Raw genomic sequence first — 14,633 nt, 5'->3', positions numbered from 1 at the left:
TGTGTCATGAATTTTCTATTATCATTTGGTATTTGTCGGTGCTTATTGGCTTTCTCTAGTATTTTGTACATTTTTATCGCTCTGGCGCGCATTATTTTGACTTGAATCTTGCAACTTTGAATTCCCCTCCCTAAGATACTATTATCTCTAACAGAAGATAACTCTGGGAAGAAGTACATTCGACCCAGATGTGACGTCTTTGGACAATCACACATACGATCATTCGGGCTTGTTTGAACATGAATGAAAGCTGATAGCGGTGAATGTCGTAAAAACGTTGAACGGAACAATGGGCCACTTCCACTATTGCAAGCTTATCTCTGCTAACTTCATTGCAATATCAAACAACTCGAAAAAGCTTTTAGAGTAAATTAATCAACACTAAATGACATTCTATGAGGAACGATGATTACGAAAATCAAATTTAGTTCAGTGAATTCTGAAGAAAAAAAAAACATTTATAAATCGTTCCCCTTAAGGAAAATTATGCTAACCTTCAGAGATTATTAATGATTATCTAAGGATGTAAAGATTTTTTTCTTTCTATATCCTGCACATAAATATGGAAAAGCATTGAAACGATAAATGGTTTATTTACTTTTCGAAAAGAATTATTTATGAATGCTATACATTGAAATGAGATTGCTCTGTTTCGCATCAGCGGAGTAACATCATGAATTTCGATATCGCACGCAATTTCGAAAGTTTAAAGTCAACCGGAGAAGGGAATTCAGAGACAAAAGTTTCTTATATTTCCAAGTTATTCATGTGGTATTTTTGCCACTTTTGTTGTTCAATTTATCTAAGCCAATAGTGAGTCGACAGTATTCTTTATATTTCACTTTTAACTCGGTTGAGTGGAAAGGGTATTTTTGTAATATTATAAAACTGTCAACACAATTTTTGATTGAGCTTTGGGTCGAGTAAAGTTCATGAATGACTGAGGCCCCACTACCAACAGTTGAAGAACTGTCAACTACTTAATAAACAGGGAGAATTTAGCTTTTCATCAGTAAGGTAAACCACGTCTTAATTTATTACGCTGTCATTGAAGGAAATGCATGATTCAGAAATGAAAATTATTAGGGACGGGAATAAAGCCTGTTGATAAAAAATAAATAAAATTCTGCTTTTTATACATTAACGACAGAAAAGTTAGATGAAATAATTTTGGTGTTTCAGTCTGGAGATGGTTCAGAATAGCAAACAACAAATCGTAAAATTTGGCTATTTGGGTCGACCACAAACTTGTGGATGGGATGGAAAAATGAAGACCCCGGACTACAAATATCAGTGAAACAAAAGATTCTTGATATGATATGCTTAAAAAATTGTATCCCCAAAACCACATCGATTCTACAATAAGAAGATTTCCATCGAATACCGAACTTTTCACCCAAATATCCAAAATACTACAAAACTCTTCATATTGTTTTCTGATAATTCAGATGATTGAGAAATGAGACTTTAGCCGCTCATTAAAAAAGGAAAAGCAAATATATTTATAAACCAAGTAGATTTAGCACAGAAATCTATAGGGGTCTCTGCACCAATCAGGCGCAACTCAACACCAGCTGGCGCAATATTTTCGCGGGAAAATCGTCGAACCGTAAAATAACCCGTATACATCACACGTGTGTCTTTATTCGTCGGAAAAAATTAAAAGGGATTCATTTACCTCTTCATCTATCCTTTTCTTCCTGATTTGTAAATTTCGTTTTATTTTAAAACAGGAGACTTTTAAATTGAAATATTCTGACAAATTATCTCTGTAGCGGAACAGAATAATTTTTGTGTTTCTTTTCCCGACCTTTTACAATGTAAATGATCGGTAATTTGAATGGATTTCAAATGCTACAATGTTTTAATTATAGAAACAGCGTTAAAGAATAGCTTGAAAAAAGATTCACCTAAATACAGCAAAATAAATGTGACAAATGAAATTGGGTTTTTCGAGTAGATTAATAAAGAGGATTGGCTTTTTAAATTGACAGATGACAGCCTATTAACCCTCCTACGAGTAGATTTTTGATGGCAATTCAGATCTAGCATAACACCACGTGTGTGTATGCATAATACTCCGATATACCTGGAATATAGTCAATATTAAACTTTTCGCAAACCTTCAATATAAACCTAGCTTTTTAGGTCTAAACAAATACCCTTGATCCGATGTGCTACTTCCGAATTGCTTTTTTCACAATTAGCAAAATGCTAATTATAAAAAAGAAAAATGAAAGAAAAGACAAAACAGATAAACATCCAAAATAGAAAGTTCTCCTTGACATGGTAATATTGTTTTTCCTGATCGGATAGTATTTTCTCCCAAGGCTGTACTTGTCAGAGAACAGGATATCATCCAATCACAGAGCGCGTATTTTCTATCAGTGTAATTAGAATGCTTACTCCAGCACAACTGGTGTTGTTGGTTGGAGGAGCAGAGAGAGAGAGGAGGAAGGTACCTTCCGCTCTCAATATTTGGACTTCTAGATCCCTTACTACGAGTCTTTTTCGACTCAAACCTTCCTCAAACAATGACCATTGCTTATGTTTTGTTCATTTAGGTTTAACAGCGCAAGAAATGGCTTCCCAGCCATCAAGGCCAAGGAGAAACGTATCTCCAGCATCAAGTTCTAAACCCCAACCATTACGTGCGGTTCACCATTTTTCTCTGTTGAGGAACCCAAGTCCGACCAGAGGAAATGTCATAAGAAGAAGTCCCTCATCTTCTCCGGTTCATAATACGGAGAATGCATTTAAACCCAGAAGAAATTCGCCAGAAACACGTGGGTCTCCAGAGCATCGTCGGAGCCCAACATCTCCTCTTCATTCCAGTTTGAAAGGTAATATCAAAGCTTTGGTTATTTATCCTAATACTATTCAACTTATGTTTGCTTTCCATCGACTTAAAACCCATCCCGAAAGGCTTTTGGAAATCACTAGGGTTGGTATTCTGTGGTATTTAGTTATGAAAAGGACAGGGAAAATTTCTAACTTGGAAATCGTTTCATTTTCTCTGCGCGTACGAGTTTGGCTAGCTCGCTGTGTGAACTACTCCTCTACTTTTATGAATGCTGTTGTTGAAGGAGATGACACTAGATTACAAAACCACATTTAACGGTGAATTTTCTTTCTTGACAGTCGAAAAGCCTAAGCCGTTGGTAAAAAGAACTTCGTCGCTCGATGCCATCTCGGGTACTTATTTGAGTGGTCAGTGGCCGAGAGATGGTGGGATTTTATGTTGTCACAAAGCTACCCAGGTCAGTTAAGCACCGAATTATAAATTAAACATATTGCGCTTTACTATGAGACTATGATGCCTAATACGCCATAAAACAGTCCTTTTTGGGATAAAAAGTTATAGGAAAGACAATTTCCTGGATTATTTGTGTTTTGTGATAACAAGAAACTTCGTGTTGTGGTGGACATCTTGAAATTGAAGTCATACCAGTACCTGTGACTTGCAAGTTAACCTTTTCATCTAGGCAAAAAAAACACAGAAAGATAGAAATATTCTTGCACTTTTTTCAACCTCGCTTACTGTTTTCTGGATTTGTTCAGTCATGAGTATAATATTTGTCGATGTTGTAATCTTTTGTGTGCGTTTCGTATTTTGGCAAGTTAATAGTCAGGTTTTTATGTCCGTCAAAACACATTTTTAGTGAAAAATTTGGTCAACAAAACTTCATTACTAGAAGTTTGACTACGTGATCTCTAGGATACGCTAGCACGATAAAGATAGGATCGTGTTTATTGTTCAAAAACGAGCTAATCCTTTGGTATATACTAGTGTACTGAAAGGAAATGTGTTTATAATTTCGTGTAGTTTCGAGGTCGAAATTGACATGAAGGAGTACAGTTTAATCACACTCATAGATCGAGCATTACCTTTGCGTACATTAAAAGAGTATTTTTAGGTCGTATCCACACGTTAAGTATTGTAGCTAGGACTCCCTCCCAATATATAATGCGTGCACGCTTCTTTTGGATTTTTGTTTTAATCATGAATCTGCATGAGAATAATGCTCTCGCGTAATTGGTACTCCTCATGGTTTTCCACGTTTTGCACATTTTAACTTACCAGCCAGTTAACAATTTACGCCTTGAAGGAAATACGAGGTGATTTGATTTGTAGATATTTCCCCCAAGCTCTATCAATCTTTGGGTTATCGAACCATATTTGATTCTGGTTTACAACCTGGTCAAATTACGCAAAATCGTTGGGTTTGTTTACGCTTGGCGCCTATTACTATATCAGTTATACATCGTGGTTCAAAAACAATAGCAATATCGGCTATGGATTTTGGGTTATGACAGTCCTTGTTAGCAGTCTTGTTATTTTGTACATGTGCTCTTATCTTTCGCATCCATTAGACATTTCCGATTTAGCGGCATATGAGCGGAATAGGCATATACTAGCGGAATAAGCATAAACCAGCGGAATAAGGCTAGAATCATCGTTATGACCAGAAAATTCAATAAAATAATGAAACAGCTTTCAGTAGACCTGTTTTATTTAACTTAAGGTATTGCACAATTAATATCGTTAACACTACCTGTTTTATTAGCGTAACTGACGAGCAGTGTGCTCGAGAATAAGATCTCGTCCCGTTGAAACGCATTTATATAAAAAAGTTGCGTTTATAATATACTAATGTAAATGCTCGCCCTTAAATTTATAAAAGGACTAAGAATGCTAGCATATAATGTAGAATACCACGACGGTTATTATTTTCGAGAAGTTTTTCTTCTGCATGGACACGTACGTATCGCTAACATATAGTTGAAATGTGGATGCCTACTGAGATTGCTCACTGCCTGTAAACACTTACTTTCCAACTCTGTACCCTCTCCTTTGCGGGGGAAAACAGGATTTTATTCAAGTTCTCTGTTAGTTCTTCTACAGTGGAAAAGGCTGTGCACATAACCAATGCGTTGAAATTCAGAACAAAACAAGATATTTGAGAGATTCAGTAAACATCTCGTGTTTTCGACAAACATTTGTGCTACGCAAACGAAAAAAAAGTAAAAAAAAAGTTGAAAAGCTTTTCAAGAAGCAATAGATAAATAATGAAATAACCTTTGTCTTTGCTGAGAAGGTTTCTAAAAGGTACTAGTTAAATTACAGGGAAAGAACAAAAACGTACTTATGCCGGCCAGAAAAAACGTGATGCTTAATGTCTATTTATTAATAACGTGAACAGAACTCATAAAGCCTATAAGGTGCTAGTCTTCATCTGACGAAAAATCTGTCACGTCAAGACCATGGACTGCCCTCCAGCTTTTTAATGCTTTCTGGTGCTCTCGTGCAGCACTTTGGGCCGCATCAAGAACGGCGGGGATTGCTTCGAGTAAGCTGTCCAGTTTTTTCTCTCTGGTGACCTGGGAGTTCCTAGATGACTTCAGCTTTTCACTTGACTTTGAGCTTTCATTGAGAGGTCTTTTCCTTAAAGGATAATAGCAAAATTAACGAGGTTTTATTATAAAATAGGTATGAGAAACGTTCAAAGTAATTCTGTCTGCTTATAAATTACCTGTCTTCCATCCTCTCGCTTTCTCTTGTTTTTTTTTTGATTCGTGTAAGGATGTCAGCAGGGTCGTCATTTGGTTCGTTCTTTTCTGCATGTAACACATACTTTGTTTCGCGGTCATTGATAGCTCTGCAAATGTCTTCAACTTCTTCAGTATCTTTATTACAAGTTTCTTCCACACTGGATGCGGACGAGTATTCTTCATCAATTATTTTATTTGACGTACTTGCTTCACTGGCATTCCTACCAGGAAATAAAAGAATCATCGCACTCCATATAATACCGTTATTGAGAGTCCTTTCTTCTTTGGTCAACAGCATTCTTACCTTGAAGGAAGAGCGTTGTTAAGCAGTTTAGTAGCTCTCTTCCTTAATCGCTCCTGCAACACTTTGTTGGAATTTCCTTCTGCCAAATACTGATCACCTGCTTCTCCCAAAACCTCAACATGCCTTCTCATAAAACTCAAAACGCTTTTCCACTCTCTTCCACATGTTTGCACAGCTTGAAGAAGAAGAGTATCTTCGACTTGAGTGTAGTTTTTTCTTGGTTTTCTTTGCTTGTTGTTGCCCATCGCGCCTTTCTCACAGGATTAAGAAAAGTGAAAAGAGCCCTAAAATTTGCATACATAGGCACGTGCACACGTGCACTGGTCGTAATGTTTTTTTTAAATATTTTTGTTTGGTTTCGTGATTGCGAACGAAAAAGTTGCATATATGTTTAATACACTACCTGTTTGCGTCAGTCAGCAATGGATGTCCCACCTTTCCCAATGTTTATTGTAGTAACCCTGCTGTCTATCTTTGCAGCTATAAAACTGAGTCTTCAAAGACCACAACGTTTGGTCCCTTTATTTCCTATGCATGTAATAGGGAACCTGCTCATCATGCTCATTGCGCTTGTCTCTATGGCACCAACGGGAGCTAATCTCCTAGCCCGACTTTTTGGCAATCAGCTGCTTAACCATCGTAACAGTGGCAGAGTTGTTTATTGTTTAGCACGAAGACATCCACACATCTTTTGGTACATGACCGGGGAAACACTAGAATCCTTTGATGCTATCGTACGAAGAATTGGTATAGAAGTTACCAGTCCAAGACACACACCTCGGGTGCCAACTACAGGTAGAAGAAGAGTTTGTAATCTTGACTTATAGAGGTGACAAAAAGTACCATTTTATGAGTACACAACTAATTGTTGACGCAGATGGTTTGGTAGTACTCCTTGTAGCTGGGTACGTTTGCTATATAGTAGCGTTGTCATGTTGTGCTTAAGTATTTCGATCTAGCTGCTATTTTACTGCATATATAAACAAACACAAACATAAGCAAAATTTAGTACTACACGTATTCATAGTAAACAAACGTGTTGCAGATTTCCGGGGCATATGAACGATGCGGAGTCATACAGACGACTTCCTGCTATAGGCCATGGAAGAAGAAGGAATCTACCACGACGAGCAAGGCTGCTAGTTGATGGGGGATACGCTAACGCCCCACCTCTTATCCCTCCAAGTCGTATTGCTTACAACAGACGACAACAAAATGCCAACAGAGCGCTAAGGTCGCTTCGTATCCGCGTAGAGCACGCCATTGGATTCCTGAAAATGTACTCAGCGACCTCGGATATTTTTCGACACATGAGGCCATTTCAACCCTTTGTAATAGCAACTTGTGGTGCTCTTGCTAATAGAAGGAAAAGAATTCTAAAAACACTGTAATGTTATATATGTTCTTTTTGATATACTTTTCGGAAAAGTAAAACAAACTGGCGTAACACATGTTTATATTAGTGAGAGCAGAAAAATTCCTAGCTTAATACTGTAAACAAATCTCAAGATATGTTGATACTACTAGCCCTTACTAGTCAGTTGTGACTGTTTTGGTACGTTGAATACAACAGGTGTATAATAAAGTTCATAAGTATATGACGTTTGGGACATTAGTTCTTCGTAGTAAGAGGATTGACTATTAAGGACCATAGTAGTAAGACGAAGGAGTAACGTCAGTAACAATAGTTACAAACTTTCTTACGCAGTTGTTATTTACTTAATAATACATTGTACTAGCTGAGAAAACAGTAAGATAAGGAGTTTTGAAAATTCTATTGGTTAATTCTGGAATAAAATGATGATAGCTCTTTTTAATTTATGCTATTCCGGTCGGATTATAGAATGCGGAATATACTTTCCCTATGCCGCTAAATCGGAAATGTCTATCGTAGTGCTAAAAAGATTTGTCAATGTGCCGGGGTTTTTATTGAACTTTGTCTACCACAGACCGATTAACCCTCAACCAATCATTAGAGTTTTCCTTGATTTTAAAGAGCTGTTGAAATCCCAAGATTTCTTCTGCAACTGAATTAAAGGAAGAATTATTAATTGTTGGGAATTACCTACCTTCATAAAAACTTCTAATGGTTGGCTGTAAGCAGTCAAAATTTTGGAAATACAAGTCAAATAGTGATGTCTTCTACAAACAGATATACCACATTAAATGTACTGTCCAAAATGTTTATTTAGTAGGGCTTATATTTCAAGCAATCAGCACAATGGATGAGAAACCTTGACGTGATAATTCTCATAAATTAGAGGTGCTTCAAGAAAATTCTGTTGATAAGTCAACCAACAAAGGAATATAAGTTGCATGAAATAGGAGACAGGCCAAGACCCCTAATAGTGATGGTCTTACATTTTTGTAATCTGCATAAAAAAATGACTTGGACTATAAGCTTTTTGTTATTAATGTTTTATCAGAATTGTCATGCATTAGTAAAGTATTGCTATAGTAGTATTTGCAAATGAATAGTCACTTATGAGAGTTGTGCTATATATATTTAAAGTACAGTGACAAATTTTATCAGGAAATTCTACATTATTTCTAAATTTGCTGAGCTTTATACTATTGACATTGGAGCATAGATGATAACCTTTTTTAACATATTGTCGAAAGTATTCATTTTCAGTCACTTAATTTATATTCAAATAATGTTGCATCTCCAAATCGAAGAGAAAATTTCAACATCCAATAAGATGCTGTTTAAGAATAAAAGAAAAGATTCAAAGAACCCTGTCACTCATCAATCACAATTTATTAAATTATTTTTGTCTTAAATTTTCATTTTAAATTATGAATCGATCCATGACGTTATAGTTGAATTTCAAGGTAATATAAGAATGGTTGGAAATTGCTCACAGCTTGAACCTCCTCTATAACTATAGTTCTTCTATCCTAAAGATAATTAAACTATGCAAAATAGATATACTTTCATCTTTCCTGTTATTGAAAACTAGCATGTTATTGAAACTCATCTGGTTTCTCTTTTATTCACTTTTGAAAGAGCATATAATTCTATTTTTTTCTCTTTCCTTTTTTTAATTTTATTTTCATGACTGCATTCTATTTAAGATGTGTGTACATCCAAGTGTTTATATCACAGTTTATAAAATATTTGAGATAGAACACACGTACTGATTTGTTGGTTACCCTATTTATGTCAAAGGACAGAGACATGCTCTTGCAAAATTGTCCAAAAAATATTTCATATAAGCAATATGAAATGCCCGCTTTTATCTCTGTACTGTGATATAAATACTCTGGGAGCTATGGAGCACTTTAAAAGAAAGAGTAATACCTCTTGTTCCTAAGCTTGCTACTATCTTGCTCTAATTCAAGGCACAAGTGACTGCTTCCTATTCTTTTCACAAAATATCATTACTTTTTATATACATAGGAGACACTATCCCACCTTAGTATTATTGCACAGGTGAAAATAATAAATCCGGGACACTCCTTGGTCACAATTCACGTCTTATGCTGCTATATCCACATACAGCTGAATATAACATGCACTTGTGTTAAAAATACTAAAATGATTATTCCCCAAAAATTAATGTGCATTGAATATAGGGGAGTATTTACCTTGCCGCTATGTTATATTATGTATTTCTAGACTCCAGCTTGGGAGGAAGGGAAAAGTGATGAGAGTTTGTCAAGACACAAGCGATCCACTTCCTTGGGAAGTGCAGATCTTAGAGAGGTATTCAAATTTAAAGATCTATACTTGAATCACAAGGGATTACAACTCTATTTGTTTAGTTACTTTCTAGATCTTTTAATAATGTGAATTAAAAAATACTAATATCTTTAATTAATAAGGGATTATTTTTTTTACTGTGGTTAGAAATTGAAACAGCATATTCAGCGTAAGAAGCAAGAAAAGAAAAGTGCTGTTAGTTATGGTCGGCAATCTCCTGTCCACGGAGACCACTCGGCAATCCAGTATAAAACTCAGTCACTAGCCATACCAATCCCTATCGCCTCAAGACCAACAGAAGTTCCACAACGAAGAAGTGTCGAGGCACTTAATAGTGAAATACAAACCCTAGTACGCAAATCTGATGTCATTTCCTCTGATAAGGTGGGCTGTCTAATTAATTTCATAATTTTCTCTTGTTTTATTCAATTAGCAATTTAATTCCATGAATATTAATTTTATTTATCGGGCATAAAATTTAGATAGATGTGGTGCTTAGAAATAAGTTAGCTTTACAGGAGCTTCTTACAGGGACTGTTATAAGAATGTATGAAAATTAATAGACCAATAGTTGGCGAAAATTGGCAAAAATATTTGGGAAGAAAATTTTGAGTACTTGATTAGCTTTGGAAAGCCTTAGGGATGTGAGAAGAATAGCCCTTTGCTAAGCTGAGCAAACAGAAGTAGATTATTTGAATTTAGACAAACAGCAAATTATCCATACAGACACTTAATAACAAAGTAATATAAATAAGGCACTCCATACCTACTCCTAGCAAGGTTTTGACCAAACTTTGCCAGTTCAAAAAAATATGTGCACATACAATCATTATATTGGAAAAAAATTATAAATAAATGCCTTGTCGTGCAATAAAATAAAATGTATGTGTGGCATTTGTAACCCAGAATTCTACCTTTAGGTTAGTATTTACTTTGAAACAGATTCATTTTGACACATGTCTGTCTAACTTCAGTATAAGTTGAGCTAGTGTCAATAAATATGGGCTTAGGATTAGACAAGATAATGTTTTAGGCTAGTAATATGATGGAATAATTTGAATTTTCTAGATATACTTTGATGCACATCTTTGGCACTAAGAGATGATGGTGTTGCTTGATTTCCATTGTCTAAAAAAAATTTGGGATGATTTTAATATTTTTCTACTAACATTTCATTTGTTGGAATGAAACATTTAATATATGTTTATGGACTATTTTTATCAGTTTTAATTAAGTGAATACCTGACACCAAAAAGCCCAGGCTTTTGCGACATGTACTTTCATTTTCCTAACTACACACAGACATGCCAAAGTAGCTATGGAGTTAATTTAAGATTTACAGTATGCTTGCTTGTTAAAATGGAATTATGAACTATGAAGAAACTGTCCAATTTGGTTTTTATGCTTATGGATATATATTTTTTATTATTGTCTTTATTAGGTCCTTGAACCAATAGATGGCCGAAAGGCTCCTGTACCAGAAATACTGTCGGATAATAGCCCTTTCAATACTGTTGACACACAGACACAAACACCGTCGGAGAATGTTGACAGCCAAGACAGTAGTGGAAACAGCAGTAGTCGCAGCCATTCTGCTTCACCAACTTACCCAATCATGCCAGGATCAATCGACTATCAGTCAAATTCGAGATGTTCTTCTTCTGGTGGTATCAATGATACTGTAACTAACGATGTCGAGAACCAGGAAAGTGGTGGTTCTCCAGAACCAACTGGGATTCCCAAGTATGCTTCATCCCCTAAACCAAATAATACCTATTTATTTGCAAGGGAGCCACCAGATGGAGCAGAGAAAGTACATCTTCATGTAGAAGATATTGATAGGTAACAACTAGAGCAAGATTTTTATTTCTTTTATTTGTGTTTGGAAAAACATCCATATTACTACTATATGAAAAAAAAAGTCTTGTCTGACATCCCTTGCCCTCCCCATCTTGAAAATCCCAAGGTCAGGAAAGGGTAATGAACATTATAATACCTAGAGTAAGTTGTCACATCAACCTTTTTTTCCAAGCCAGCCAACCAGGAGTACTCTGATAAAGTTAACCAATCAAAATATAGTGAAAACATAAGCCAATTATCTATGCCAAAATCTATACCCCAACCAATACCATTTCCTTCCATTGGACTGTTGGTAACATTAAACTTTTTAGTTACATATATAAAAACACATATATTGGTTTTGTTGCTTTCTGAGCTGATTGGTTCAATTATCCATCAGGATCCCGTTGCACAACGAGGGAATAAAATTAAAATTAAGTGGATAAAATTGAAATTAAATTAAAACAGCATCAAATTATCCACTGGATAGTTATTATTGCTAATCCAGTTTTAATTACTAAGAAACAACCAGCATCTTCATATGAAGTCTTAAAGTGCAAATGAACCCTTTGACAATACATTCAGTACTGGTTCTGCATAAAGTAAATAGTTGATTGGTAAAATATTTCTTGATTTGAGTGATGCGTCTTTAAGTTATTAAGGTTTATACTTCCAATATGTTAATGATGATGACGTCAGGTAAGGTATTTGAGTGTTTTTGTTGTAACTAATAATACTAAATGCTGGCCATTTTGAAAATAAAAATTGTAAATAGCTTTCATGTAAACCATGAGTAAAATAATGATGCTTTTTAAATACTGTTTCTATGAACCAGTTCGATTTTGTATATTTGATTAAGCCTTAATAGACGTCGCACTCATTAGCATATTGGAAGTATAAACCTTCATAACTTAGAAACGTATCACTCAAATCAAGAAATATTTTACCATTCAACTATTTACTTTATGTAGAATCAGTACTGAAAGTATTGTCGAAGGGTTCATGTGCACTTTAATGATGGACAAGCAGTAATACAGCTTTACACAACTAAAATTCAGGCTCAGTAGTTAAATTTGCTGGGTATTTTTATTGACCAGCTTATACTTTTCCAAGCCTGTAGAGTGATTGCTGCAAAAGGTATTATAAAAGGTTATATAATTTGGACCTCTGAAACTGCTTGCATATGTACCCACTTAATGTGGTTGCAATATGAAAACCTTGTTCTCCAAAAGTAACTGTATTATTAGATTATCATCATATTATTTACCTAGTATTTATTTGGTGTCTCCCTTTTGTTTTCCAGTGATGCCGAGAGACAATTCACAGGACCTGACAAGACCAAAGTAAAGTTCATGCTTAGTAATGTTTCAGCATTTAGTGCTTTGCCGTCATATCCATCAATGGCTATAACACCAGCAGTTGGTCTTGTCAGTGCACACAGTTCAGTGGAAGCAACTCAGTAAGTCACTTCTCAAAAAACAAGGTGAAGTCCCTCTATGGTCTTGTGTTCTTTAGGTGAAACAGTGTTAGGTAATCAATCCCAAGTAGCCAGTAGTTGAATGTGTTTGTAACCATAGTATTTTTGAGCTGGGTCCTAGGTTTTCCATTGCTGTGGTCCTTTTTAAGACTATTCTATTGGTATTTAGTAAACTTATTATGATTATCATACAATTTTATGAACAAAGTGAATAATTTGAAGGTATTATGGTTATTGTAATCAGATGGTTCAGCTTTGTATTTTGGCTATAGCTATCACAGAGCAGATTTTTTGAGACTCTGGTAAATGCTGGTATGGCATTTATTTGCCCAGGCATTTTCATTGATGTGCCACTTTCCTTTTCATTGGTTCACCAGTTTAAACTAAAAGTTACCTAGGCAAAGGCTGCAAGGTACAAGTTTGAATAATCCTTAAAAATGACCTTAGAGTCTCGATTAACTGTTTTGTGGTCGACCAGTAAGCTGACCAATTAGTTCAGTAGATGTTAATTCTGTTGCAAAACCAGCTTTGATTTTTTATTCCAACGCAACTTCCTACCTAGCCATTACTGAAGATATTTTCTACTCACACCTTAATACAGGGCTATCATAATGATCATCCTTTCCATTTTTTAAACTTACAACTTAACATCACCAAATCATTGAATGCATGTCAAATGATTCTATTTTGAAAAAAGTTTGTCTTTTCAGACATTATGTAACCCTCTGCTACAGCTTCTGTTTTTAATTATTAGGATGTCAAGTTTGCTAAAGATAATTTTACAATTTTTGTGCTTTATAAAAGCAAAAATGTTAATTAGATTTCTTGAAGCTGTGAGAGTTGATTAGAAATTCTATAAAAGGGTAGTTTCCTTTTTGATGGAAAAGAAAGCGATTTTTTTCACATACACTTACTTGTATGGCAAACTGAAGTAGTTTCTGATGTACATTATCCTTTTGGATGTATATATTTATGGTTGAACTCCAGAGAGCTAAAGAAAGACTTGTATATTTTTACAAAAACATAAAAATCTATATATATCTATATCTATACATAATATGAGGCATCATTAACAAAATTATGTAAACTTTACTAGAGATTTATTCATCCAAGACACCCACACTGCAAGTTTGCCTTTTTGATGCATACTTGATTTTTTTGTTCTTTACTACCAACTCTTTGATATACTTCTTCATTGGTGTGCTGTGAGCTTGGTTTCCTTACACCCCCTCTAGATATTTAATATTGTAACTTACAAAGACCTTAACTCAAAACATTAAAAGGTATGTTTGACTGTAAGCTTCATGTTCCAGAGGTTGTCCCACTGCTGGCCATTGCTCTCAGTGTCGACCCAATGCAGGTCATTTGGAAATGAAGCCAGAAGGGGTATACCTTCTTGTTCATAACATTTCTTTATATATTTTTTTCTTTTTTTTACGAAGAAACCAAGCCCACAATGCACCAGGGTGTTGTTTTATAATGATGTATTTAATCAATCATGTAAGTTATTTTGTTTGTATATTTGTACCTATGCTATGCATATCTTATAACCTCAAAAACATGACTGATTAGTGAGCAAGTTTGTATGCCCAATGTTTGTCATTTGGTCTTCATAATTTATTAAAAAGGATTAACAAATTAATTGTTGTGGCTTTTTGTTCTACTCAATGAAAAATGGATAATGGGAAACTAACTGAAAAATTTTCACTGCAAAGATCTCTGCTTAATGGCACTCGTGGTTAATTTTATCTTAA

The 14,633-nt window shown here is 35.0% G+C and overlaps 3 protein-coding genes across 3 annotated transcripts; 2 read left to right on the top strand and 1 right to left on the bottom strand.

Annotated features, from left to right (window-relative positions):
• Nucleotides 1-2,401: 2,401 nt before the first annotated feature.
• LOC116293219 (protein FAM117B) lies at nucleotides 2,402-14,521 on the top strand. The gene is made up of 7 exons (XM_031700621.1): nucleotides 2,402-2,458; nucleotides 2,565-2,843; nucleotides 3,142-3,260; nucleotides 9,480-9,566; nucleotides 9,711-9,947; nucleotides 11,005-11,405; nucleotides 12,706-14,521. The coding sequence occupies exons 2-7, from the start codon at nucleotides 2,582-2,584 to the stop codon at nucleotides 12,863-12,865; spliced, it is 1,266 nt and encodes a 421-aa protein (XP_031556481.1). The 5' UTR covers nucleotides 2,402-2,458; nucleotides 2,565-2,581; the 3' UTR covers nucleotides 12,866-14,521.
• Nucleotides 4,497-6,102, bottom strand: LOC116290978 (uncharacterized). The gene is made up of 3 exons (XM_089036502.1): nucleotides 5,858-6,102; nucleotides 5,535-5,774; nucleotides 4,497-5,446 (listed from the first exon to the last, which is right to left on the bottom strand). Exons 1-3 carry the CDS (start codon nucleotides 6,100-6,102, stop codon nucleotides 5,227-5,229), a joined length of 705 nt encoding a protein of 234 aa, XP_088892628.1. The 3' UTR covers nucleotides 4,497-5,226.
• Nucleotides 6,697-7,248, top strand: LOC148906881 (uncharacterized). The gene is made up of 2 exons (XM_089036503.1): nucleotides 6,697-6,762; nucleotides 6,903-7,248. Exons 1-2 carry the CDS (start codon nucleotides 6,707-6,709, stop codon nucleotides 7,246-7,248), a joined length of 402 nt encoding a protein of 133 aa, XP_088892629.1. The 5' UTR covers nucleotides 6,697-6,706.
• Nucleotides 14,522-14,633: the final 112 nt, after the last annotated feature.

Source organism: Actinia tenebrosa, unplaced genomic scaffold (assembly GCF_029948245.1).
Source record: "Actinia tenebrosa isolate PJP-AT-01 unplaced genomic scaffold, QUT_ActTen_1.0 PGA_scaffold4__44_contigs__length_22323623, whole genome shotgun sequence".
NCBI lineage: Eukaryota > Metazoa > Cnidaria > Anthozoa > Actiniaria > Actiniidae > Actinia > Actinia tenebrosa.
This window is presented reverse-complemented; position numbering and strand designations above follow the sequence as displayed.